This window comes from Cibotium barometz, chromosome 19, assembly GCF_041138505.1.
Source record: "Cibotium barometz isolate CiBa-2024 chromosome 19, ASM4113850v1, whole genome shotgun sequence".
NCBI lineage: Eukaryota > Viridiplantae > Streptophyta > Polypodiopsida > Cyatheales > Cibotiaceae > Cibotium > Cibotium barometz.
Window position 1 is genome coordinate 6,918,394 of NC_141064.1, and position 22,004 is coordinate 6,940,397.

Sequence of the window (22,004 nt, forward strand, 5' to 3'; positions counted from 1 at the left end):
TTAGTTTAGTTAGTCTTTACTCCTCCCTCCCCTTACTCCCTCCCCTTAGTCTTTAGCCTCCCAACATCTTTTTTTCTCATCCACTCCCCTTACTCCTCCATACCCTCCTTTATTCCTCCCCATTTCCTCCCTTACTCCTCCGTTAGTCCTCCATTCCCCTTACTTCTCCAACAGAGTGGGTCACGGGACACCACATCAAGGGTCGAGGGTCGCAGAGTGAGTCACATCAAAGGCTGAGGGTCGTAGAGCAAGCGGGTCAAAGCAAGTGTCAAGCGTCGGGGGTTGAGGGTTGCACCAAGGGTCGAGGGTCACACGCGGGTTGCCAGCAACATGGGTCATCCTCCAAAAGCTGGTCTCCTCAAACTCTTTTTCTTCAATGGCACTGTGCCAAAAAAAGGGCAGAGAGGGCTCCCCGGAGGCCGCAATATCGCGGCCTTTTGGGAGCCCTCTCTTTCCATTCTTTTCCCCATGAAAGGGCACTATGATGGCTCTTCTTAAGCTTCTTTGAAGGGCCATAAAAAATGAGCAAAGGGGGCTCTCGGGAGGCCGCGATATCGCAGCCTCCCTGGAGCCCCCTTTGCTCATTTTTTATGGCTCTTCAAAGTCGCTCAAGCTCCCCACAATCCCATGAAAGGGCACCATGATGGCTGTTCTCGAGCTTCCTTTTTTTTGGCCCATGAAAGGGCACCATGATGGCTATTCTTGAGCTTCATTTTTTTGGCCCATGAAAGGGCACCATGACCCATTTTCTTTGCCTATGAGCTTCTTTGAAGGGCCATAAAAAATGAGCAAAGGGGGCTCCCAGGAGGCCGCGATATTGCGGCCTCCCGGGAGCCCCCTTTGCTCATTTTTATGGCTGTTCAAAGTAGCTCAAGCCCCCACAGTCCCAACTCGATGAAGCATGTTTTGCATTGAGTTTGAAACCTTTGGCTATGCCCAGATCACCAGTAGAGCAGTTCTTGCACAGCGGGTGCGCACATGCCTCAACATCCAAGTCTTCCAATAAAAAATGAGCTGGGACTATGGGGGCTTGAGCTGGGACTATGGGGGCTTGAGCTTCTTTGAAGGGCCATGCAAAATGAGGAGCAAAGAGGGCTTCCAAGAGGCCACGATATCCTGGGAGCCCCCTTTGCTCATTTTGTATGGCCCTTCAAAGAAGCTCAAGCCATCGCGGCCTCCTGGGAGCCCCCTTTGCTCATTTTGTATGGCCCTTCAAAAAGAAGCTCAAGTCGCCCACAGTGGCCGCATGGTGTCATGTCAGCCTCATGCCGCATGCTATAGTGGCCACATGTTTTGCATTGGAAATATTGCCGCATGGTGCCATGTCAGCCTCATGTTGCATGCTATAGACCCACTCTCTCAAAGAATTTTTCTTTAAAGCCTTGGCAACCCTGGCTTCTCTTAGCCCCTTGGCAACCCACTTTACCTTCAAGTATGCAATGCTTAGGCTCTTTGAAGGGCCCTATAAAATGAGCAAAGCGGGCTCCTAGGAGGCCGCGATATTGTGGCCTCCCGGGAGGCCCCTTTGCTCCCATGATTTTTTTCATATGTAATTCTTTTGTTTAGATGGATATGGGGGCGAAAGAACAACTCTTCCTTTAAAAACTAGAGGGAAGGGCAAAGACAAAGCCTCAACACCTCCAAAGAAGATTGGGAGAAAGAGAAAGCCTCCAATTCGTGCAGACACTGAGGAGGGTGATGATGGTGGGGATAGATATGAGATCGAGGCTCCTACAGGCACAAAGGACACATCTAAAAATGTTCATGATTTAGATGGAGGGGGAGATGAGAAGACTCTTTAGCTTGGATCTTGTGGAAGGGGGTGACATCATTTCTAGATGTAGGCTACTCAGTTCAGATGAGTGCCCTAGAATCCCCTTGTGTAGATGCATTACCTATGCTAGAGTAAGGGGATTGAGAAGTGATGTCACTGCACTTAAGAGTGCGTTCTAGTATGAGGGATACCTCCTAGAAAAGGGTGCATTTATAACCTCTATCTGCACAAGCAGTCGGGAGGAGACCCGGGTTACACCACAGCACTAAGGGAGTCTTGGTCACCCATGTGGAGGGAGGTGGATGAACTATTTGAGAAGGAGTTAGAAGTTAAGGAGTTCTAGTACCTTTCTAGGAAGATGTTCTGTGTGGGAGGGCAACCATAGAAACATGGCTTGGATGTCAATGATTGCAAAGTCATACAGAGAGACTTGAACACGACATATTCGGGTCATATGCACTTTGATAGACCCACAGAAGACAATTGAAACTGCGCTGCTTTTGCAGGGCTACAAAGGATGAACTCATAAGCCTTTTTCTCTTTTTCCTTTCTTGTTTGTCTACTTTAATTTTGATTCATTTAATTTTGAAAATTTATATTTTCCTTTCTTGTTTGTGTCTACTTTAATTTTGATTCATTTAATTTTAAAAATTTATGTTTGTAGATTGAATGAGCATGCGGTTATCAAACCAAGCTTGAGGGATGTACTCACGAATGCTAATAACATTTGTGAGTGCGACGCTCAAGTTTTCATGAGCTCCATGGCTCCCCAAGAGCGTCAGGTCATAAACAATGCAAGAACCAAGGAGGTGAAAGGAATTGTAGGCTGGTACCCTTTAAGTAGAGGGTACTTAGCAAGTATTTCATGTGAGAGCAACGTCCCTTTTCTTGCCTCTTGTTTGTTTAGGGTGTTGACTCATATTTTTTGGAGGTACATTCTATTTGCTTTGTCAATATGTTGCAAGTTGAGTTTAATGCGGACATCAAGAAAGCAATAGAGAGGATAAAGGCTACATTTCCCGTGGAGGAGAGAGCAGCTATAGAGAAGAAGGAGATTGATGCGGTGCATCAAAAAATATCTGATCGGATGGGTAGGGTATATTATCTACACTCTATGTTTGACATTCGTAAAGTGGTGTTGAGTGTGAGAAGTTTGAGTCTTCTTACTATTGAGTTAATGTTGTGTAGGTCTTAAATTGCCTTTGACCCATAGCTTGGAGATGTCTGGAAATTGAAATTATTTTCCTTAAATTTTGAGACTGCAGACAAGGTCATCACTCTAGAGAAAATTAAGTGCATTATACTTGCTCCCCTTAAGGTGGAGAAAAAAATTCAGTATCTCCCTTTGTTGGAGGTTAGTGCTATCATGAGGAATATGTATTACATGCCTTCAACAAATATTCCTTATAGAGGGTGAGCTTTGTATTTGGTGTCTTTGTTTTGCATTGAAAATATTGTTTGTGTTGAATTCAATCTTCTGCCATTTAGGTAGTCATGGATAGATTGACAAAGATGGCTATATTTTTACCCACAAAGACAACAGTTAAAGCTTCAGAATCATCTTACCAATTTGTCGAGCAATTGTTTAGACTGTATGGTCCACCTTCTGATATTATGAGCGATTAGGAATCTAATTAGGTTAACAACTCATTTTTGGCAAGAAGTTTTTAAGAAATTGGAAACTACTTTGAGTATGAGTTCCTCTATAATCACCTGCAGTCTGATGGGCAAACAGAGCGTGTGAATTAGATTGTAGAGGATATGCTTCGTGCATATGTCTCTAGAAAACCATCAAGTTGGGAAAAATATCTTCTAATGATGGAATTTGCCTATAATAGTTCTAAGCATTCGGCTATTAGTTATAGTCCGTTCAGCACCTATTGATGTTGGGGTCTTAAGGACATTGATCTTGATGCATTGAGGGATTTCTTACGAGATATGCAAGAAATGCTGACCCAAGCTCAGGATTCTATCAGGAGTGCTCAAGATAGAGCACGGTTTTATGCTGATAGGAGACAATCACCTCGGTCTTTTGAGCCAGGAGAGTTGGTTTATTTGAAAGTTCCTAAAGATTCTCAGACTTTGTCAACAGGAAAGTGTTTAAAATTATCTCCTAGATATTGTGGTCCACATTCTGAGTTATATGTCGGATTGGAACGGTTGCGTATAAATTAAAACTACCTCCACATGTCAGAGTTCATCCAGTCTTTCATGTCAGTAGACTGAAAGAGAAGTTGGGAGGTGAGGATAACACAGTTACTCCTCAAGAACTTGTTGAAGTCGAAGATTTGTCTTATGTTCCACATGAACCTAAAAAGGTACTTGAATTCAGGGAAAGGAAACTTTGTAGTCACCTAATTCGAGGATAAAATTAAGTGGAAAGAAAGGGAAATTGAGGATTCAAACCTAGGAGTCAGTTGAGAACGTTCAGTGTAGTTTTCCTTCTTTTCATTGTAAGAGTGCAATGTTTTGAGAGAGGGGAAGTATGTTATGTGCATATTATATGTGCATATACTAGGAGACTAACCCACCCTAGGCATGTGAACATGGGAGCATAGGAACATGCTCTAGTGGGGCAAGGATTAGGTCTAACCTTGGGTTGAGGTTAGGGTCAAGCAACCAAGGGTCATACATGGAAATGGAGAGTCAAGAGTCATTTGAGGACCCTCCTATATAATAGGGACATGGGGCACTCTCTCTTGTGTAGAGCATTGTGTCTACTCTCTTGCCATTTCAAGCTAGAGGTAAGTGCTACTAGAGTGAAGTCATATCTCTTGGTGGTATGGGACACTAAGGTAAGATATGTGATACTTCATTGTATTTATGTGTGCACCCTTGGGTTGGGGGTGGTTGGGTGGATGAGTATATGCATAATTCATGCATGTTTATGCATGGTTATTAGCTAGAGAGATCATTAGGGTTCTAACAGAAAGATTGGTCACTTTTTATGAGCAGCCAAGTCATGTACCACCTTGATAGTTGTTATATGAGATGTGGGAGTAAATGTTTTAGCAAAGTCGAAACCCTCTACTTCTACAAATCCCTGTGCAACCAACCTAGCTTTGTATTTTTCAAGTGAGCCATCAGCCTTATACTTAACTTTCCAAACCCATTTGGTACTAATTACCTTTCTGCTTGTTGGTGGTCAGTCAACTAGCTCCCAGGTGTTGTTCTTTATGATGATGTCATACTTAGACTGCATTGCGGCTTTCCACTTTGGATTTGCTAAGGCTTCATCCAAGGTGCTGGCTCCTTTACTGTTCCCATTATCTCAGCCACCATCAAGGCCATATTGACAAAAATGAGATTAGATGCTCTTCTCTACTCCTCTATTCTCCTTGATCTGCGTGGTCCATCTACCAAAGATTCTGGCTTCTCATGTACTGGATTACGCTCATCAAAGAGCTGTTGTGCCCACTTTAGAAGTGGCTTTCCTTGTGGTGCAGTAGAGCAAGCTGTTGTGATGTGTGTGAGTCTTCATCCTCTGAAAACTCCTCCTCCCTGAGAGGAAATCTAACTGGTGGGTTGGGTTCATGGTGGATTATTTCTTCGGCTGATGATAGAGTGGACGGATCTCCTTCCTCCACTGAGTGTGGCTATTTTGCAAATGCCACATCTCGGCTAGCCACAATCTTCTTTGCCCATGTATCATAAAGCTGATATGCCTTTGACTCTTGGCTATATCCAAGAAAGATACACTTCCTGCTTTTGGTATCTAGCTTGGTCTTGGATGCATATGGAATATGCACATAACATTTACAGCCAAATGTTTTGAAATGAGAAACTGAAGGTTTCTTACCAGAGTAGGCCTCTTCAGGTGTAACATCCTTGAGTGCCTTTGTGTAGCTCTGATTGAGGACATAAACTTCTTTGTTGACTGCTTCAGTCCAAAATATATTAGGCAAACCCTTTTTCTTCAACATGCATCGAGCCATCTCCATGACAGTTTGATTGCGGCGTTCTACAACACCATTTTGCTGAGGTGTGTGAGCAGTGGTGACTTGGCACTTGATGCCATTCTCCTTGCAGTAGTTGTCAAATTCCGTTGAAAGGGATTCTCCTCCTTGATTTGTACGAAACTTCTTCATCTTCTTTCCTGTCTCATTTTCCACAAGCTTATGCCACTATTTAAATTTGCCAAAAGCTTCAGCCTTATCCCAAAGGAAATAAACCCACATCTTCCTACTATAATCGTCAACTAACAGCATAAAGTAAGAAGATCCCCCTAATGAAGTAGTAGACATTTTACCACAAAGATCAGCATATACCAGCTCTAGAGGAGTCTTTGCCCGATTACTGCTCTCCTGTGCCTTGCGTTGCTTGCCCATCATGTAAGCTTCACATGGTTCTTGCAATTCTGAAAATGCAGGTAAATTAGCTACCACACCCTTTTTCTGCATCTCCTTTAACACTGCAAATGTGACCAAATCGCTTGTGCCAAAGCTTGCTTGTGCTCTTATCTACAAACACTATAAGGGCACTTAGCACATAGAGATTGTTGCGCCTTACTCCTTTTCTGACTACATTGCTAGCAATATCTAAAATTTTTGCTTCAATTTCCTTGAAGCATACTTCAAGCCCATGATCTCTCGTTGCAGCAACACTGATAGTAGATTTCTCTTTATTTGGGGTACATAGAGCACATCTGACAGCTTCTTCTCTTTACCTGCCACAAAAGATATGGTTCAAGGCCCTTCAGCTAGACATTTAGCATTATTCCCAACAACTACACTGATGGGTTCTTGTAGAGGCTTCCAGGAACTATACCAGCCCTTCAAACTGGTCATGTGTCAGGATGCTCCACTATCCAAAATCCTGTATCGTTAACAACTAGAGCTTGAGCAGATGAACATACCTCTTCAATGGTGACCCAAAGTTCAAGCTCGATCTCGACATTGTTGTGACTGACTCCTTTCCCTTCCATGAAGACTTCAAGGCGTCGTTCTCGACAGCCTGCTTCTTTCTACAATCTTTGATAGTGTGACCTTTCTTATTGGCCGAAAATGCAGCATCACTACCATTGTGGGTCTTCAACCACATCTCCTCCTCAAGTAACATATGACTAAATTCATCAAATGATAAAGGTGGTACTCTAACCTGAGTGTTTAGTGCCAAAGACATCATACTTCTATGGAAGAATTTGGATGCACCTCCGGGCCAACTCCTCACTAGTGTGTGTAATCCCTACAGTAGCCATTTGATCTCGCAGATTTTTGATCCGTGAGATAAATGCTTCAACAACTTCTCCTTCAAAAAACTTTTCAGCAGCAAGCTGATTCTCCAGGTTTTAAATCCTGGTCTGATTCCGAGTCTCATACTAATTTCTCAATATGATCCAAGCCTTTGCAGCCTTGGTAGTATGTTGAATCAAAGTGAGAACGGAATCACTTATGCTGGTGACAATGGCATAAAGTGCGTCAGCATTGCGCCTTCTCCATGCCCGAAGAAGTGTAGCATCTGGCAGAAGCATGTTTGCACGGTTGTTGGGGTCGGGACTTCCCACACTGGATCTGCATCTATTCCTAGAACAATTCCTAGGAGCTCATAAGAATCTAGAATGGCATTTAGATGGATGTAAAAAATGTGTTCTTGCATGGTGACTTGCAAGAAGAGGTGTATATGGATCAGCCACCAAGTTTTGAGGATACAGGTTACCCAGAGTATATGTATATAAGCTTCGTAAGGCCTTGTATGGGCTGAAGCAAGCTCAGGTCACCCAGAGTATGTATGTAAGCTTCGTAAGGCCTTGTATGGGGGCTGAAGCAAGCTCCATGAGCATGGCATGACAAAAGTGCTAAGTATCTTATCACTATTGGTCACTCCTTGTATGTGCGCAAGAGTGATAAGGATATTGTGATCATCACTGTTTATGTAGATGATCTTATTGTTGGGGGTGACAAATTGGAAGAGATTGAACATGTGAAAAGTCTTCTAAAAAAGAAGTTTAAGATGAAGGATTTGGGAGATCTACGCTACTTTTTGAGAATTGAGGTCATTCGTACACCTGAGGGTATTTGGCTGTCACAAAGACAGTATGCATTGGACACAGAGACAATCTGCATTGGACATGTTGTCCAAGTATGGGATGGATGATTGTAAGCCAATCTCGGTGCCATTAGATCAAAATGGCAAGCTTAGTGCGGATGCAGGTTATGTGTTGGAGGATCCCACTATGTACAGGAAGATTGTGGGGAGTTTGATCTATGTCACGATCAGCAGACCACATTTGAGTTACACTATTGGCTTAGAGAGCCAATTTATGTAGGTTCCGCGCGCAAACCACATCTTGACAGTGTGCGACGCACACTTCGGTACTTGAGGGCCAGTATTGATTATGCATTGTTTTGTGTAGCAAGTGTCCCATTGGAGCTATATGGGTACACAGATGTAGATTGGGCAGGTAGCATCTCAAACATGAGATCTACCAGTGGATTTATGATTTCATTGGGGAGTGGTGCTGTGACATAGAGCAGCAAGAAGCAGCCCACAGTTGCCTTGTCAAGTATAGAGGCAGAGTACAGAGGACCTGCAGTGTAGCATGCGAGGTAGCTTGGTTACGTAAGCTACTTGCTGATTTGGGGTTGCATGTGGAGAGAAAGATTGTCATATATTGTCACAATCTTAGCAGTATATAGTTGGCCAGGAACCCAGTCTTCTATGCACGGACAAAACACATTGAGGTACATTACCACTTCATCAGGGAGAGAGTCTTGGCAGGCGACATCGACTTGGCCTTCGTCAGCACACAAGATTAGGTCGCTGGCATCTTCACGAAGGCCTTGGGAGCTAAGAAGCTCTGCAGATTTCGAGATATGCTTGGAGTTTATAAGCTGGAGTTGAGCTTGAGGGGGAGTGTTGAGATGTCAAGCTCAACATGAGCTGACACTCACGAGGCGCCTGCATGACTGTTCGACATTTATATCACTGGCGGGTTTGGTAGCTGGCACCGACATATCTTTGCCCCATAGATTCTATAGCTGGACTACACCGAGTAGTCCAGCTATACCGAGTAGTCCACATCTACCCACTCCTCTTAGCGTGTTCACAGTATGGACCGCTTGTATATACTATATTATGTGTGTTAGTCACTTTATCTTGTTTGTAGACCTCTTTTGTTGTGTGAAAGAAGAAGAAGAATTTTCAGCCTCTCACCTTGTGTGTTCTCTTCCAGGGTTTGTGTAAGTGTGTGTGTACTTGCAGGAGCTCAAGCTCTCTTCTCCCCTGCATCTTCTCACGTATCAAGAACGCGGCCCACTAACCACCACCTGCTAATTATGGACGTGGTATCCGAGAAAATATTCTAGAAAATATTTCTCATACCATCGCCTCGGGGGCTCCCACCCTCGAACCCCTAGGACCCCCCAGTCTGGGCGATGCCCCAAGCCCCAGCTAATGCTCATACCCTTGACCATCTCCTAACCATCATCAATGGTCGCAATAATGACCCCATCGGCATCTAAGCCGGGGCTCCCACTAAAGACATATGCACCATGGTTACTCCTCATAATGGGGGCCTAACAAATGTGCATATACATCAAAGTGAGATACATGCTGAGAGGTGGGCATTGAGTGTATACTAACACTTTGATGCTCTATCCTCTCTCATGTTACTTTTGTTGCACATGAGTTGAGAAAACCTCCTTGATGTTGTTACATTGACCTATTTATGGAGGTCTCCTATGTTGCTGAGGATTGTGCTCATTTTACCCTACATCATTTTTTATTGTACTATGGGCGAATGTGAGAAAAGATGCAATGATATTAGTGTGGACAAATACATATCATGCTTGTCTATATGGTGAAGATATGAAAGTGTTCATGAACTCTATCGTGCTACACAATGAGCTTTGCTATACAGGGCTTGCCAAAGAACACACCAATCATGTGGAGACTAATGGGTTGCCCCACAACAAATTTGATGGGCCTTTCATTCATTTATTTTATTGCAATAACCATTTAATTTTCTTTCTTGGGGGCAACTTTAAGATATGACACACCTTTCCCTAAAATTTAGCTCAAATGTTTCTTTTCATCTTGCCACACGTCATCAAATATATTATTTTTTATTAATGTATATAGATAAATAAAGACATAAATATTAATGTTATACTGTCTTTAACATCTAGACAACTAAAGAGTCCAAGTTCACAACTTAGATCCTTGTTGTTCCAAACTTAATGACATTTAAGGTGTTTATGATCTAGTTGGTTTGCTCAAAAGAAGATTGGTTGTGTTCATATGCAATGTTGTTTCTCTATCTTCTCATAAGAACATGGTGGACAGAATCTCGCTTGAGAGAGAGAGAGAGAGAGAGAGAGAGAGAGAGAGAGAGAGAGAGATGTCTTATGCTCTAATTTAGTAATTGATTATTAAAAAGATATTCGATGAATAACCATTGTGTGGAATCCATTAATACATTTCTTTTGCACAATATTAAGTATAAAATCAAGCGGTAATTAGAGGTGGTGAAGTTCTTTTTATACTAGAAAGATGGCAAGCATTCAAAGCTATCAAATGAAGCAACTTGCACCATTAGGTAGAATATGTGCATACGAAAGTCCTCATTTTTGGTGCAAAAGTTGGCCAATTTACATGTACGAATTGATAAGGCTTCATAATACCCCCAACATTATTATGCTATAGGGGGGATGGAATTTTAACTAGTGTATGTATGTGCAATAGCCTTCCTAATATCTTAAACAAGAAAACTTAATAATATTAACTATTGATGTAAGCTAATATCTTAAACAAGCAAAACTTAACAATATTAACTATTGATGTAAGCTAATATCTTACACAAGCAAAACTTAACAATATTAGCAATTGATGGAAGATATATATAGAGACAATGGAAAAATAACAAAGGTCCAAGGGAGGATGTCATCTTCTTATGCCCAACATGATGACAAATGTCTAATTCCTCAAAACCAACATTATTGGTCCAATTAATGTAAACTATGTAAGGGATAAACTTCATAAGATGTCTATTTGGGTTTTCCCTATGCTATAAAGAATGGCTTTACGTAGGATGATGGATTTGCCTTTTCAAGCTACATATATATTTGGGGTAAAAAGCAGCATTTTTTATTACTTTGAAAATGATGTAGGGGAAGACTTATCGATGGAAAGGGGGTGGGTCATGGGTGGGGGAGACGAAGTCTTGGAAGCTGGATCTACGTGACTCAAAGGAAGGGGTGGGGGTTTCGTAGTCGGTGTCATAGGAGTCCGGGGAGGAGAAGACAAGGGCTGTGGTGGGCGACTCCACCACCCTCACCTCATCCACCAGCTTGGCCACCTCCTGCATGCTAGGCCTCCCCTCTGGGTCCTCACCCACGCACCTCATGGCCACCTCCAGCAGCCGCTCCTTCTCACCTTCTGGTGCTGTTGCCACCTCCACATCAAACACCTCTGATGTTGCCCCTCCGACCACCACCGAGATCGCCCACCTGGGTAAGTCCACCCCTCCTCCCCCCTGCTCTCTCTCACACGCACGCACACACACACACACACGAGATATCATTAATCACATGCAGTAGAGCATTCTTAATCACAGCGTAGAATTCATGTTAATCGCATGCATTCGGGCAGACCTAAGCAGCATTTATTTATCCCTTTATATTAATGGCATGCCTTTGGGCACAATTGAAATGATCACTCCTCCATGTGGTGGTGGGTTGAACCTGGTGCATCATGTACATGTGCTGCATTGGCATCATATCATGTGAGGATCTTACCAGGGTTTGTCCGGTATGCATATGCGTGTGCGTGCATTCGGTCATTTATTTAGCTAGATATCTATTTATACTTATGTTTATATTTAGAATTTTTTATTTTACTTCTATGTTTATTTTATGGAGCTTGAAGTTCGCGTTGCTGCATGGTCTATAAAGCATGGTATTGAAAGTAAAAGGTAGTTTCCTTATGATGAAGACATAATAGTGCATCAAACAATATTCGGGCAGATGAGAATGCAATCAAAATTTAATAAATTGATGGAGTTGGGCCAGTAACGAAGGTATAGCAATGCATGTCAATGGATGACTTGGTGATCTTCTAGACTGCAAATAACTGGACGCTAATGCAAAATGGAAACCTAATGTATGTATGAGCATGAAAAAATATCATAGGATCAGGTGTTCATGTATGTATGCAAGGCAAGGGCATGGGAATCAGATAGGTATGTATGCATGCATGCATGCATGTGTGTGTATTGTATGTAAGGCAAGGGAAGGTGATAAGGGTATGTACGTTTGTATGTATGATGGGCATTGAAAACCAGAGATTTCTTTCAAGTAATATCCTGTCACTGACCTGCACCAGGGAATGTGAGGGCACCTTGCCAGTAAGAAGCTCAAGGAGGACGATACCGAAGCTGTAGACGTCCCCCTGTACAGTGATGGTGTTCTTTTTGCTGTACTCAGGAGCTTTGAAGGCTACCATACATTGCGCCCCTGATGGCATTAAGAGCGGGGCCATGCCAAAGTCCACAATCTTGGGCACCATCGCCTCATCCACAAGAATGTTGGTAGATTTGAGGTTGCCATGAGGTATTTTCTGGGACTTCAGGTGGGCGTGGAGATAGGTCATCCCACGTGCCACCCCTCTTGCGATCTTAAGACGGGACTCCCAGTTCAGTGGCACTCTGCTAGGACCTTGAGTTCCTGCGAGAAACACAAAACATTCACAAATTGGGACCTATTTTGTTTTGCAACCAGTTTTTAAAAGCCAAAGAACTTACCATGAAGAAGAGAGAAGAGGCTGCCATGGGCGACGTATTCAAGCACTAGAAATTTCTCATCTTTGGCATAGTAGTAAGCCAGCAATGGAGCAAGGTTGGGGTGTTGGAGTTGCCCCAATATGAGCATTTGCCTGTCAAACTCCTTCCTCCCAGCACTTTGCATGTCCCTCAACCTCTTCACAACCACCGCACAGTGGCCATCCGGCCCACCGAACACCGCCTTGTAGGTGGTTCCAAAGCTACCCTTGCCAAGCATTTCGGCCGAGGCTCGGAGCAGCTCCTCGAGGTCGAACGACATCCGGCCTGGCCGGGAAAATACCACTAGCTTGCTCTTCTCGGCCTGTGTCATCTCCTCGTTCCTACTTGCCTTATCATATGTCTTTCCTGTCTCCTCTATGCTCATCATGGTGGGGTCATTGCTCACCTCTTTCTTCCTATTCCAAGACGGAGCTTTCCTCTTCTTATGCATTCTCCTATAGCAATACACCACAATCAAGGACACAAAGCATAGCAAGAGGATGTCTCCAACCACAATGAGGAAGATTTTGAGCACATTGGACATCTGTTTTTTTTTGTTTTTCTCTTGGCATGCAAGGGCTATGGGAGGTCCACATAGGTTGTCATTGTTCATGAATGAGTCTTGTTTGAAGTAGATTTGCATCTTATATGTGCTGGGGATAGGGCCACTCAACTTATTGTTGGACACATTGAACGTCACCAAGCTGTCTTGGTTGAAGGGGGGGATGCTGCCTGTGAGCTGGTTATCATCCAACAAAAGAGTGTCCAACTTGACAACGGATGCCAGGGAGGCGGGGATCTCGCCACTGAGCTTGTTATATGAAAGATCGAGCTTGTTGAAGCGCTCAGTCTGACTGAATATGTCCGGGATGGAGCCGGTAAAGCTGTTGTTGTTCAGCCAAATGCATCTCAAGAAGGGGCTTTGGAAAGTGGGCATGGCTCCATAGAGCATATTGTTTTTTAAGCTGATCTTTCTTAGTTGATCTAGACTACCTACTGTATTAGCATCAATCTGACCTCCAAGCTGCCTTGATTCCAGTATAACATGCCACACCCTACCCTTGTTGCATATCACCCCATCCCAACTGGCTACACATGGGTCATTGCCGGTCCAATTCTTGAGCAAAAGACCCTTTGGATCGGCACTTCTCATAAACCCCAACAAGGCTTCTCTGTCTTGATTAATGTCTGCCATGGTTGTGTTAATCCCAACGCCACAAACAAGAACCCAGCATATCAGAGCAGCTAAGTTTGGGTGCTGCAGCAAATGAAGCCCTCTATAATGAGATCTGTTGTGGCTTAATCTTGCCGTTAATACAGCAAGCACCACCATGGTTGAAAACTCTTGTTTGCGAAACTGAGCAACCCACCAAGCTAGATGAGAGCATAAGACGGATGGGGCATTAAGTGAGCAAAGATTAATGCAATTATGATCATAGGTTAATGTTGGGTTAACAATGTTACGGAATAATCAAAGACGGGTTGCAATGACATGAGGCTGAGCTAAAGAGCTAGGGCAAAGGGTTGAAATGAGATTAGGCTTTAAGCTAGGAAGGGATAGAGGCGTAGGCGTATGGACGTTTTTTCTGTCTCTGTGTGTGTGTGTGTGTGTGTGAGAGAGAGAGAGAGAGAGAGAGAGAGAGATTATCATTGTAGAGGGTATGAACAAAGGGGGGGGAGGGGGGCGCAAGTAAGTGTTTAATTAGGGTGTGGTGTTACGAGGCCGGCTTGCTTAATGAGGAGCGGACAATGGGTTTGTTTTCTCTCGAACGCATGCAGCCATGCAACGCTGATTGCCTCGATGCCCCCCCTCCCCTTGGTTTTCTCGCGCATTTTCCTTAATCCAAATTATTTTATTTTTGTAGCATATTAGACCTTTCCACCTTGTCCTCATTGAGAAATCCCTTTTCATGCATTTCACACTAGCTAGTGCTCCTTGCTTTTATCTACAACACCATTACACTAGTAACTACTCCTTGTTCATATCTAGGACAAGAGCATTTCACAACAACTACGTATTGCTCATACCTTGGGCCTTGTTTTAAGATGCGGGGATTTAAACCTACTCACCTAGTTAAGAGTGTGAAGAGAGCGGAAATGGCCTTGGTGAGGTCCCTTTTTCGATAAAGGGCGATTGTCAACAGTCGGGAGCCCTTTTAGGGTATCTCGGCTGACCCGAGGACATTCACATACATCATGGTCGGGGTGGGCGCATTGCGAGGCTCATGTGGCAATTGTAATAATGAGCATTCCAAGGTTGATAATAATGGGCATGGGAACGAGACAATGTATAGAATGCATTTGACATGCATATGTAGTGGCCAGTTTTCTATCGGTCAAACAGTGTGATGACCCGATATAAAATGGCCATTAGAGCTACAAAGCCTCCATACCAGAACCCCCAAAATTGGTTGGTAATGGCCTTCAAATGAAAAATCACTTTGCCTACCATAGGTAAAACCATTATGAAGCTTGCATTTAACCACCTAGCATTATGAGATGTGCTATATTTTCTAACATACCTTACATAGTTAGCATCATCATGATAAGTTTCTCTCTATATCCTACCATATCTCATATACTTTCCAACATCATCATAGGTTTCTATCGATTGTAGTTGCACGTGTAAAGTAGAAGGGCACATCAACCATACGATCATAACAAATAATTAATAATAATGAAGTGATGGTGCTAATTATGGGTTTGGTCATTATGTTATGCTCACGTCCCATATAATGCTTTGTTTTTGTAATTGTTGGTGGGTTTCTTGGGTGCACTTTCTCTCATTGAAGTAATAATGTTGATTTTATGATGTATGCAAGTGATAGATCAATTTAAAATACACTTCGACCAAGTAATGCTTCTAATGCTAACTATCAAATTATAGAGCTTTCAGATAATTTCTTTCAACTATCTTCAAGTTGGTGTCTTTCTCACATCACAACCATTTCAAACCATTTTGAACATTCTAGTTAAATGTGGTGGGAAACTAAGAACTGTGATAGCACTTTCATATATTGCATCCAAAATTTTATATGTGATGGTACATACAACATTCAAAAAAATAAATGACACTTTTAATTCTAATGAACCTTAGAACAGTTGCCTGAGAACACATAAATTTGTGCAGCTACTTAAGTTTACATAATTATTTAAATTAGCCTTTGGAAAAAGATTCACTTCAATGTTTATAATGAAGACAATTCAATATCTATATTTAATTACATGGGAATGGAGTACCCCAACATGTTAATGTCAAGGAAAGTCATGAAACAAATGAGACCTAGGTAGTTTTGCTTAAGAAATTTCAAGAAATAAGTTTGAAAGCTTGTAGAGTGTGCACAGGGCTCCCCCCAGCTCTATTTATGTGTAAAGTTAAGAAAGGCTCCAAACTATGAAAATTAATCTGGAAAGAATACTCCATTTGAAGTTTTTCTTTAATAAATATAAAGAACTTTAATTGAGAATATGTGTAAGTTGAATCCTCAATTGTTTTACTCTTGGTTAAGTTGAAGTAACTAAAAACACCTTTAGATTAAAGAATGCATATAGAAATGTGCGTTTGTGTAGAGGTAGAATGCATGGATTGGAGAAAAGAATGGTGATATAGATTCCAATCTATTTGGGGGATTCATCTAAGGATTAAGGCTTTTCAAATGGCTCCTAAAATAGAGCTTGATTTTGGGTCTCTTATGGGATAGTTTAACCACATTGTAAACTATATGTGGAAACTATTATGCATGCCTTTTGGAATCATTGTACTACAAAAAGGTGGTAAACGTGAATTCTGCACGACACTTCAAGGAGTTCTTTTAGTTCAATGTGGGTTGAATGAACTTCATAATTGGTGAAGTCTATTGGAAAATATTATGCATGCCTATTGATCCAAGAGTCATTAAACTACAAAAAGGTAGTGAAAGTGAACATGCACCATTTCATGGTGGAGGTCTCTTAGTTCAATGTCGGTCGAAAAATTACATATTTAGAAAGGGTCTAATAAAGAATGCTGAATTTTTGTTAATTATTTGTAGTGTGAAATGTTATGGTCTATGGATTAAGCACAATGATTAAATTTTCAATGACAAAATAGTTATAAAAATAGCCACTATATTATATCTCATTTTTGAACGTGGAAAACTAGGGTTTGTTCCCTAATGTAAATATCTACTAAACATGACTTCTACTATAGTGTTCAAAATAATATTGTTATAAGGGGTTACTCTTTTTATTTGGCTTAGTAAAGAATGCCTAATTGGACCTATGTGCCATGTTGCAGTGTGAGTGATTCCATATTAATATCAATTGATGATGATAGTGTTATTGGTACTTGAATTTTATATTTTATGCAATGATGATCGGTATTGCGGGTGCTTCCCATGTGGATGTTGATAGCGCTAATGGTATTGCTATTGTATATTTTTACTTTGTACCAAGTGTAATTATATTGAGATTGATTAATGTAATCATATTGAGATTGATTAATGATGATCGGTATTGCGGGTGCTTCCCATGTGGATGTTGATAGCGCTAATGGTATTGCTATTGTATTTTTTTACTTTGTACGAAGTGTAATCATATTGAGATTGATTAATGATGATCGGTATTGCGGGTGCTTCCCATGTGGATGTTGATAGCGCTAATGGTATTGCTATTGTATTTTTTTACTTTGTACCAAGTGTAATCATATTGAGATTGATTAATGTAATCATTAATCATTATCAATTGATTGTTTTTAATAATTAACATGATTGACATCTTGGGTTTAAGTGAGGAAATAGTATGAGGGTACTAAGTGAAGTGTTACATGGGTAAGGAATGAAGACTTCACAAAAGGACTCTAAGTGAGTGTAACGCCTCCGCTACGGCTGCGTCTTCCTCAAGCCGCCATAGCCTCGGCGTGGAGAAGAAGAGAGGGTGGAAGTCGGTTCACCTCCCAACCATATAATGACGAGTTAGGGTTTCTCGTTGGGTTTTATACCAAAACCCTGGCCTGTGTCCACACCTCCTAGCCCGGCCGCCCATCTTACTTAAGAGCCGTGCTAACTTAGATGTGTACACACATGGACCAAACCCTAACGCCCATTAACCCCTGAACCCCGCTAGCACTAATAATACTCTCGAGACTCCGAAAGCTATTAACTTATGCTAGGGTTCGACTTCCGTAGGACCATAGTCCTGACATTACTCCCCCCTTCGAAAAGAGTTTTCGTCCTCGAAAACAAAAGTGGGGAAACGTTTCCTCATCACACTAATGTTTTCCCAAGTGGAGCCTTCCTCTGGACGGTCCTTCCACTTGATAAGAGCTTGTTTCCGAACTTGGTGGCGAGTACGTAACATGTGATAATCCAATACTCTTTCTGGTTCATGAGGCAGTATTGGGGGTTCCACATATTCTACCAAGAAAGAATCATCCACCGGCCTTTCATGACCCATAAGGCGTTTCCTCAAACGGCTTACGTGAAAGATGGGATGAACCTTGGAATGTGCTGGTAACTCAAGTTTATAGGCTACTGGGCCCACCTTCTTGAGTATCTTAAACGGTCCACAAAATCGGGGCGACAATTTTGGTACGGGACCCGTTTTTAAACTGATGGAGTTTTCTGGTACCTTCAGAAACACCCAATCACCTTCTTGAAAGTGAAGTGGCCTACGTTTCTGGTCCGCAAACTTCTTGTAACGATCTTGCGCTTGACGAACATTTAATCGTGCAAGGCGCAACATATCCATATGGTCTTGGATAAAATCCTTAACTTGACTGATTTTCTCATTCGCCAGTCCCACCGACACTGGTGAACGTGGCTGAAAACCATACATCAACATGAAAGGGCTAAAGCCTGTCGAGACATGCTTTGCACTATTGTAAGCAAACTCAAGAATAGGCAAATAAGACTCCCAATCAGATTGTTTTTTGCTGACATATGCCCGAAGCATATCTTCCAGCACTTGATTAACCCGTTCAGTCTGACCATCTGTCTGCGGATGATCAGCTGTACTAAGGTTCAACATAGTACCCAACTTACTGAATACTGCTCGCCAAAAATGGCTGTTAAACTTGCGATCGCGATCACTGACAATATTGGATGGTAAGCCATAAAGTCGGTAAACATTCTCCACGAAAAGGCGTCCCAATTCTGGAGTTGTAACTGTTTTCTTAGTAGGCACAAACCGACAAAGCTTGGTTAATCGATCCACGATTACCCAAATGGCATCATGTCCACGATTCGTTGTGGGCAAGCCCGTTATAAAATCCATAGATATACTTTCCCACTTTCCGTCAGGAATCTCTAATGGATGCAGTAACCCGCCAGCTTTAAGACGTTCTGCTTTGTTCACTTGACACTTCTGACACTGCAGAACATAGTCAGTAACATCCTTGTGAAGTCCAGGCCAATAGAAATGCTTTCTTACGAGAGCATACATTTTGCGAATGCCCGCAGGACCTGCACTTGGACTATCATGACACTCAAAAAGAATTTGGCGCCTAGTGTCTAAGTCCAATGGAACACAAACTCTCCCCTTGTGGAGTAAGTATCCATCATCGATGGAAAAGTTTTTCCATCGCTGTAGTTCATCTTGTGATAAAGAAGAACCATGTGTGGAAGAACTGGAAACACTACCGTTTGAGTGAGAGGGACCCCTCATTTGAACATGATTCCACACCTTTGAGTATGTTGAATCCTGCTTGCATTTGCCTCGTAAAGATTCTAACAATTCGCTTTTCAACTCTGTGAATAGCAGCGAATTAATCTCCGGCATACGACTCAATGCATCAGCTACAATATTGTAACGTCCTTTGCGATAGCGTAGTTTGCAATCATACTCCTGAAGGATCTCAGCCCATCTGGCCTTTCGACCCTGCAAATCTGTTTGGTTCATAAACCACTTTATGCTTTCATGATCAAAAACAAGCTCGAATTGCGCACCATATAAGTAATGTCGCCATTTTCGTAAGGCATATATGATGGCAAAGAGCTCACGCTCGTAAGCTGAGTAGTTTTGTTGAGCACGATTGAGCTTCTTGCTCTCATAGGCAACAGGATGACCATCTTGAATGAGAACCGCACCCACTGCCTTAGCACTGGCATCCGTTTCAATCACAAATGGTTTTTGAGGATCCACAATTGCCAAGATGGGAGCTGTAGCCAAAGCAACTTTAAGCTTATCAAAGCTACGTTGTTGCTCCTCACGCCATTGAAAGGTAATTGCCGCACCTTTCAATTGATCAGTCATGGGAGTGGCAATCTTTGCATAACCGTTCACATATTTGCGATAAAATCCTGCCATTCCCAAGAAGATTTGAAGTTCTTCCTTACTTCGAGGTGTTGGCCATCTCATAATAGCATCAACCTTACTAGCATCCATAGCAATTCCGTCTGCAGAAATTACATGACCTAGGTATTGTATGCTATCCTTGAGAAATTCACACTTACTTTCTTTCGCGTAAAGTGCATTCTCGCGTAGTAACTGAAAAACTTTTCGTAAGTGTTCCAAATGCTCTTCTAAAGTCGAACTATAGACCAAAATGTCATCAAGAAAGACAATGACAAATTTGCCTAAGTACGGCCTTAGTACGCTATCCATAAGCGTCATAAACGTTGCCGGGGCATTAGTAAGCCCAAACGGCATAACCAAAAACTCATAGTGTCCAAAGCGAGTTCGGAACGCAGTCTTGGTTATATCATCAGCGTTAATACGCACTTGATGATATCCTGAACGTAAATCAATTTTAGAAAAATACTTCGCACCGTTGAGTTGATCAAACAACTCATCTATCTTAGGTAGCGGGTATTTGTTCTTAATGGTTACTGCATTCAAGGAGCGATAATCCACACACATGCGCATGGATCCATCCTTTTTCTTCACCAAAAGAATGGGCGATGCCCATGGTGAAGCACTATGGCGAATGAAGCCCTTACTAAGGTAGTCAGCAAGCTGACGTTCCACCTCAGCTGCTTCAGTCGCACTAAGCCTGTACGACGGCTTACTAATTGGTTTGGTGCCCGGAACGACATCAATGCGATGAGGCAAAGCTCGTTCGGGTGGCAAACCCTCTGGTAATTCATTAGGAAAAATATCTTTAAATTCTTGTAACAGTTGTTGCAAAGACAAAGCATTAACTGGTTGCTTAAGATTATTTAAAGAGATTTTAGAAGAAGGTAAAGAGAAAGAAGGCATCGCTGAGGAAGATTCATTTGAAGAAGAAACATCATGCACATCAAACCCACTAGTTTGAGACACAGAATAACAAAAATAGACTTCTTCTATTTGATTACTATGCTCCAAAAAAGAGAGTTCGGCATTACATATGAGTGGTGTTGGGGGTACATCACGTTCCCCAATAAGTAAAACATGCTTACCATTGGCCTCAAACGTAAACGTATTATGTTCATAACTCCTTTTGAGTGATGACCCTAACCCATATAACCACTCCCGTCCTAAGATGACATCCGCACGAGACATATTCATCACTTGGAAGTCAAGAACCATAGTGTGTTCTTGCACAAACACAGGCACTTGCCGTACTAGAGTATCCCACACATCGTGATCATCCCCCTGAATGGTGGACACCACATAACGATGAGAACTCTTTGTCTCCGGCAACTTTAATTTCTTAACTAATGCATAGTTCAAAAAATTGTGCGTGGCACCATCATCAATGAGAATACGTACTCGATGACCATAAATGGAGCCATGCATACGGACCAAATCATGTGGTCCAACTGTCTCTTGCCACATAGATGCAGTGAGATTACACTCATGCATCTCGGCAGTGTGCGAAACCTCTACCGCAGAATACTTAGGATCAGCATCCAAGGGAAGTGTTTGCACCATGTGTACAGCCTTCTCCTTGACCTTCTCCTTATCCTTATTCTTGCGAGGCAACTGTGGACAATTTTTCTTCTCATGATCACTACCTAAGCAATGATAACATAGTTTCTCCTTCTTGGCCCGTTCAAAGTCTTGTGGAGACAACGGACCACTTGACCCTTTAGACTTCTTTGTGTTTTCAGTAGAATTGCTGGCAAGTTTACGCTTATTAGCATTAAATTGCGAGCCATTGAATTTGGCCGGTCTATCCATGCCCTTCTTATCCATGGTGTCATCAAAGATAAGGGCACTTTGGATAGCCGCTTCCAAAGTTTTAGGATATTGGGTTTTAACCTTTGCCTGATATTCTTTATCAAGGCCTCTAACAAACCCACGAACCTTTTGAAAGTCGTCCAAACCATCTAGCTTGAGAATGACTTCACGGTATTTGGACACATACTGATTAAGTGTAAGACCTTCCATCTTGCACTTGTCCCAGGCTGTCCAACTCCGATCTTTCTCGTTTTGTGGTAAGAACTCCTTTTTAAATGCTGTCGCAAACTCCTCCCAAGTCTTAGGGCGAGTTTCAATAGGTAGACTCATCCACCACTTGTAGGCTTTACCTTCAAGTGTGAGACTCGTCTCAGTGACCATAACAGCAGCGGG

At 42.3% G+C, this 22,004-nt stretch overlaps 1 protein-coding gene across 1 annotated transcript; it reads right to left on the reverse strand.

The window, feature by feature from the left end:
- Nucleotides 1-10,590: 10,590 nt before the first annotated feature.
- On the reverse strand, nucleotides 10,591-14,182 carry LOC147628157 (putative leucine-rich repeat receptor-like protein kinase At1g68400). The gene is made up of 3 exons (XM_086813189.1): nucleotides 12,513-14,182; nucleotides 12,086-12,435; nucleotides 10,591-11,246 (listed from the first exon to the last, which is right to left on the reverse strand). The coding sequence occupies exons 1-3, from the start codon at nucleotides 13,861-13,863 to the stop codon at nucleotides 10,890-10,892; spliced, it is 2,058 nt and encodes a 685-aa protein (XP_086669315.1). The 5' UTR covers nucleotides 13,864-14,182; the 3' UTR covers nucleotides 10,591-10,889.
- Between the last annotated feature and the right edge of the window lie 7,822 nt (nucleotides 14,183-22,004).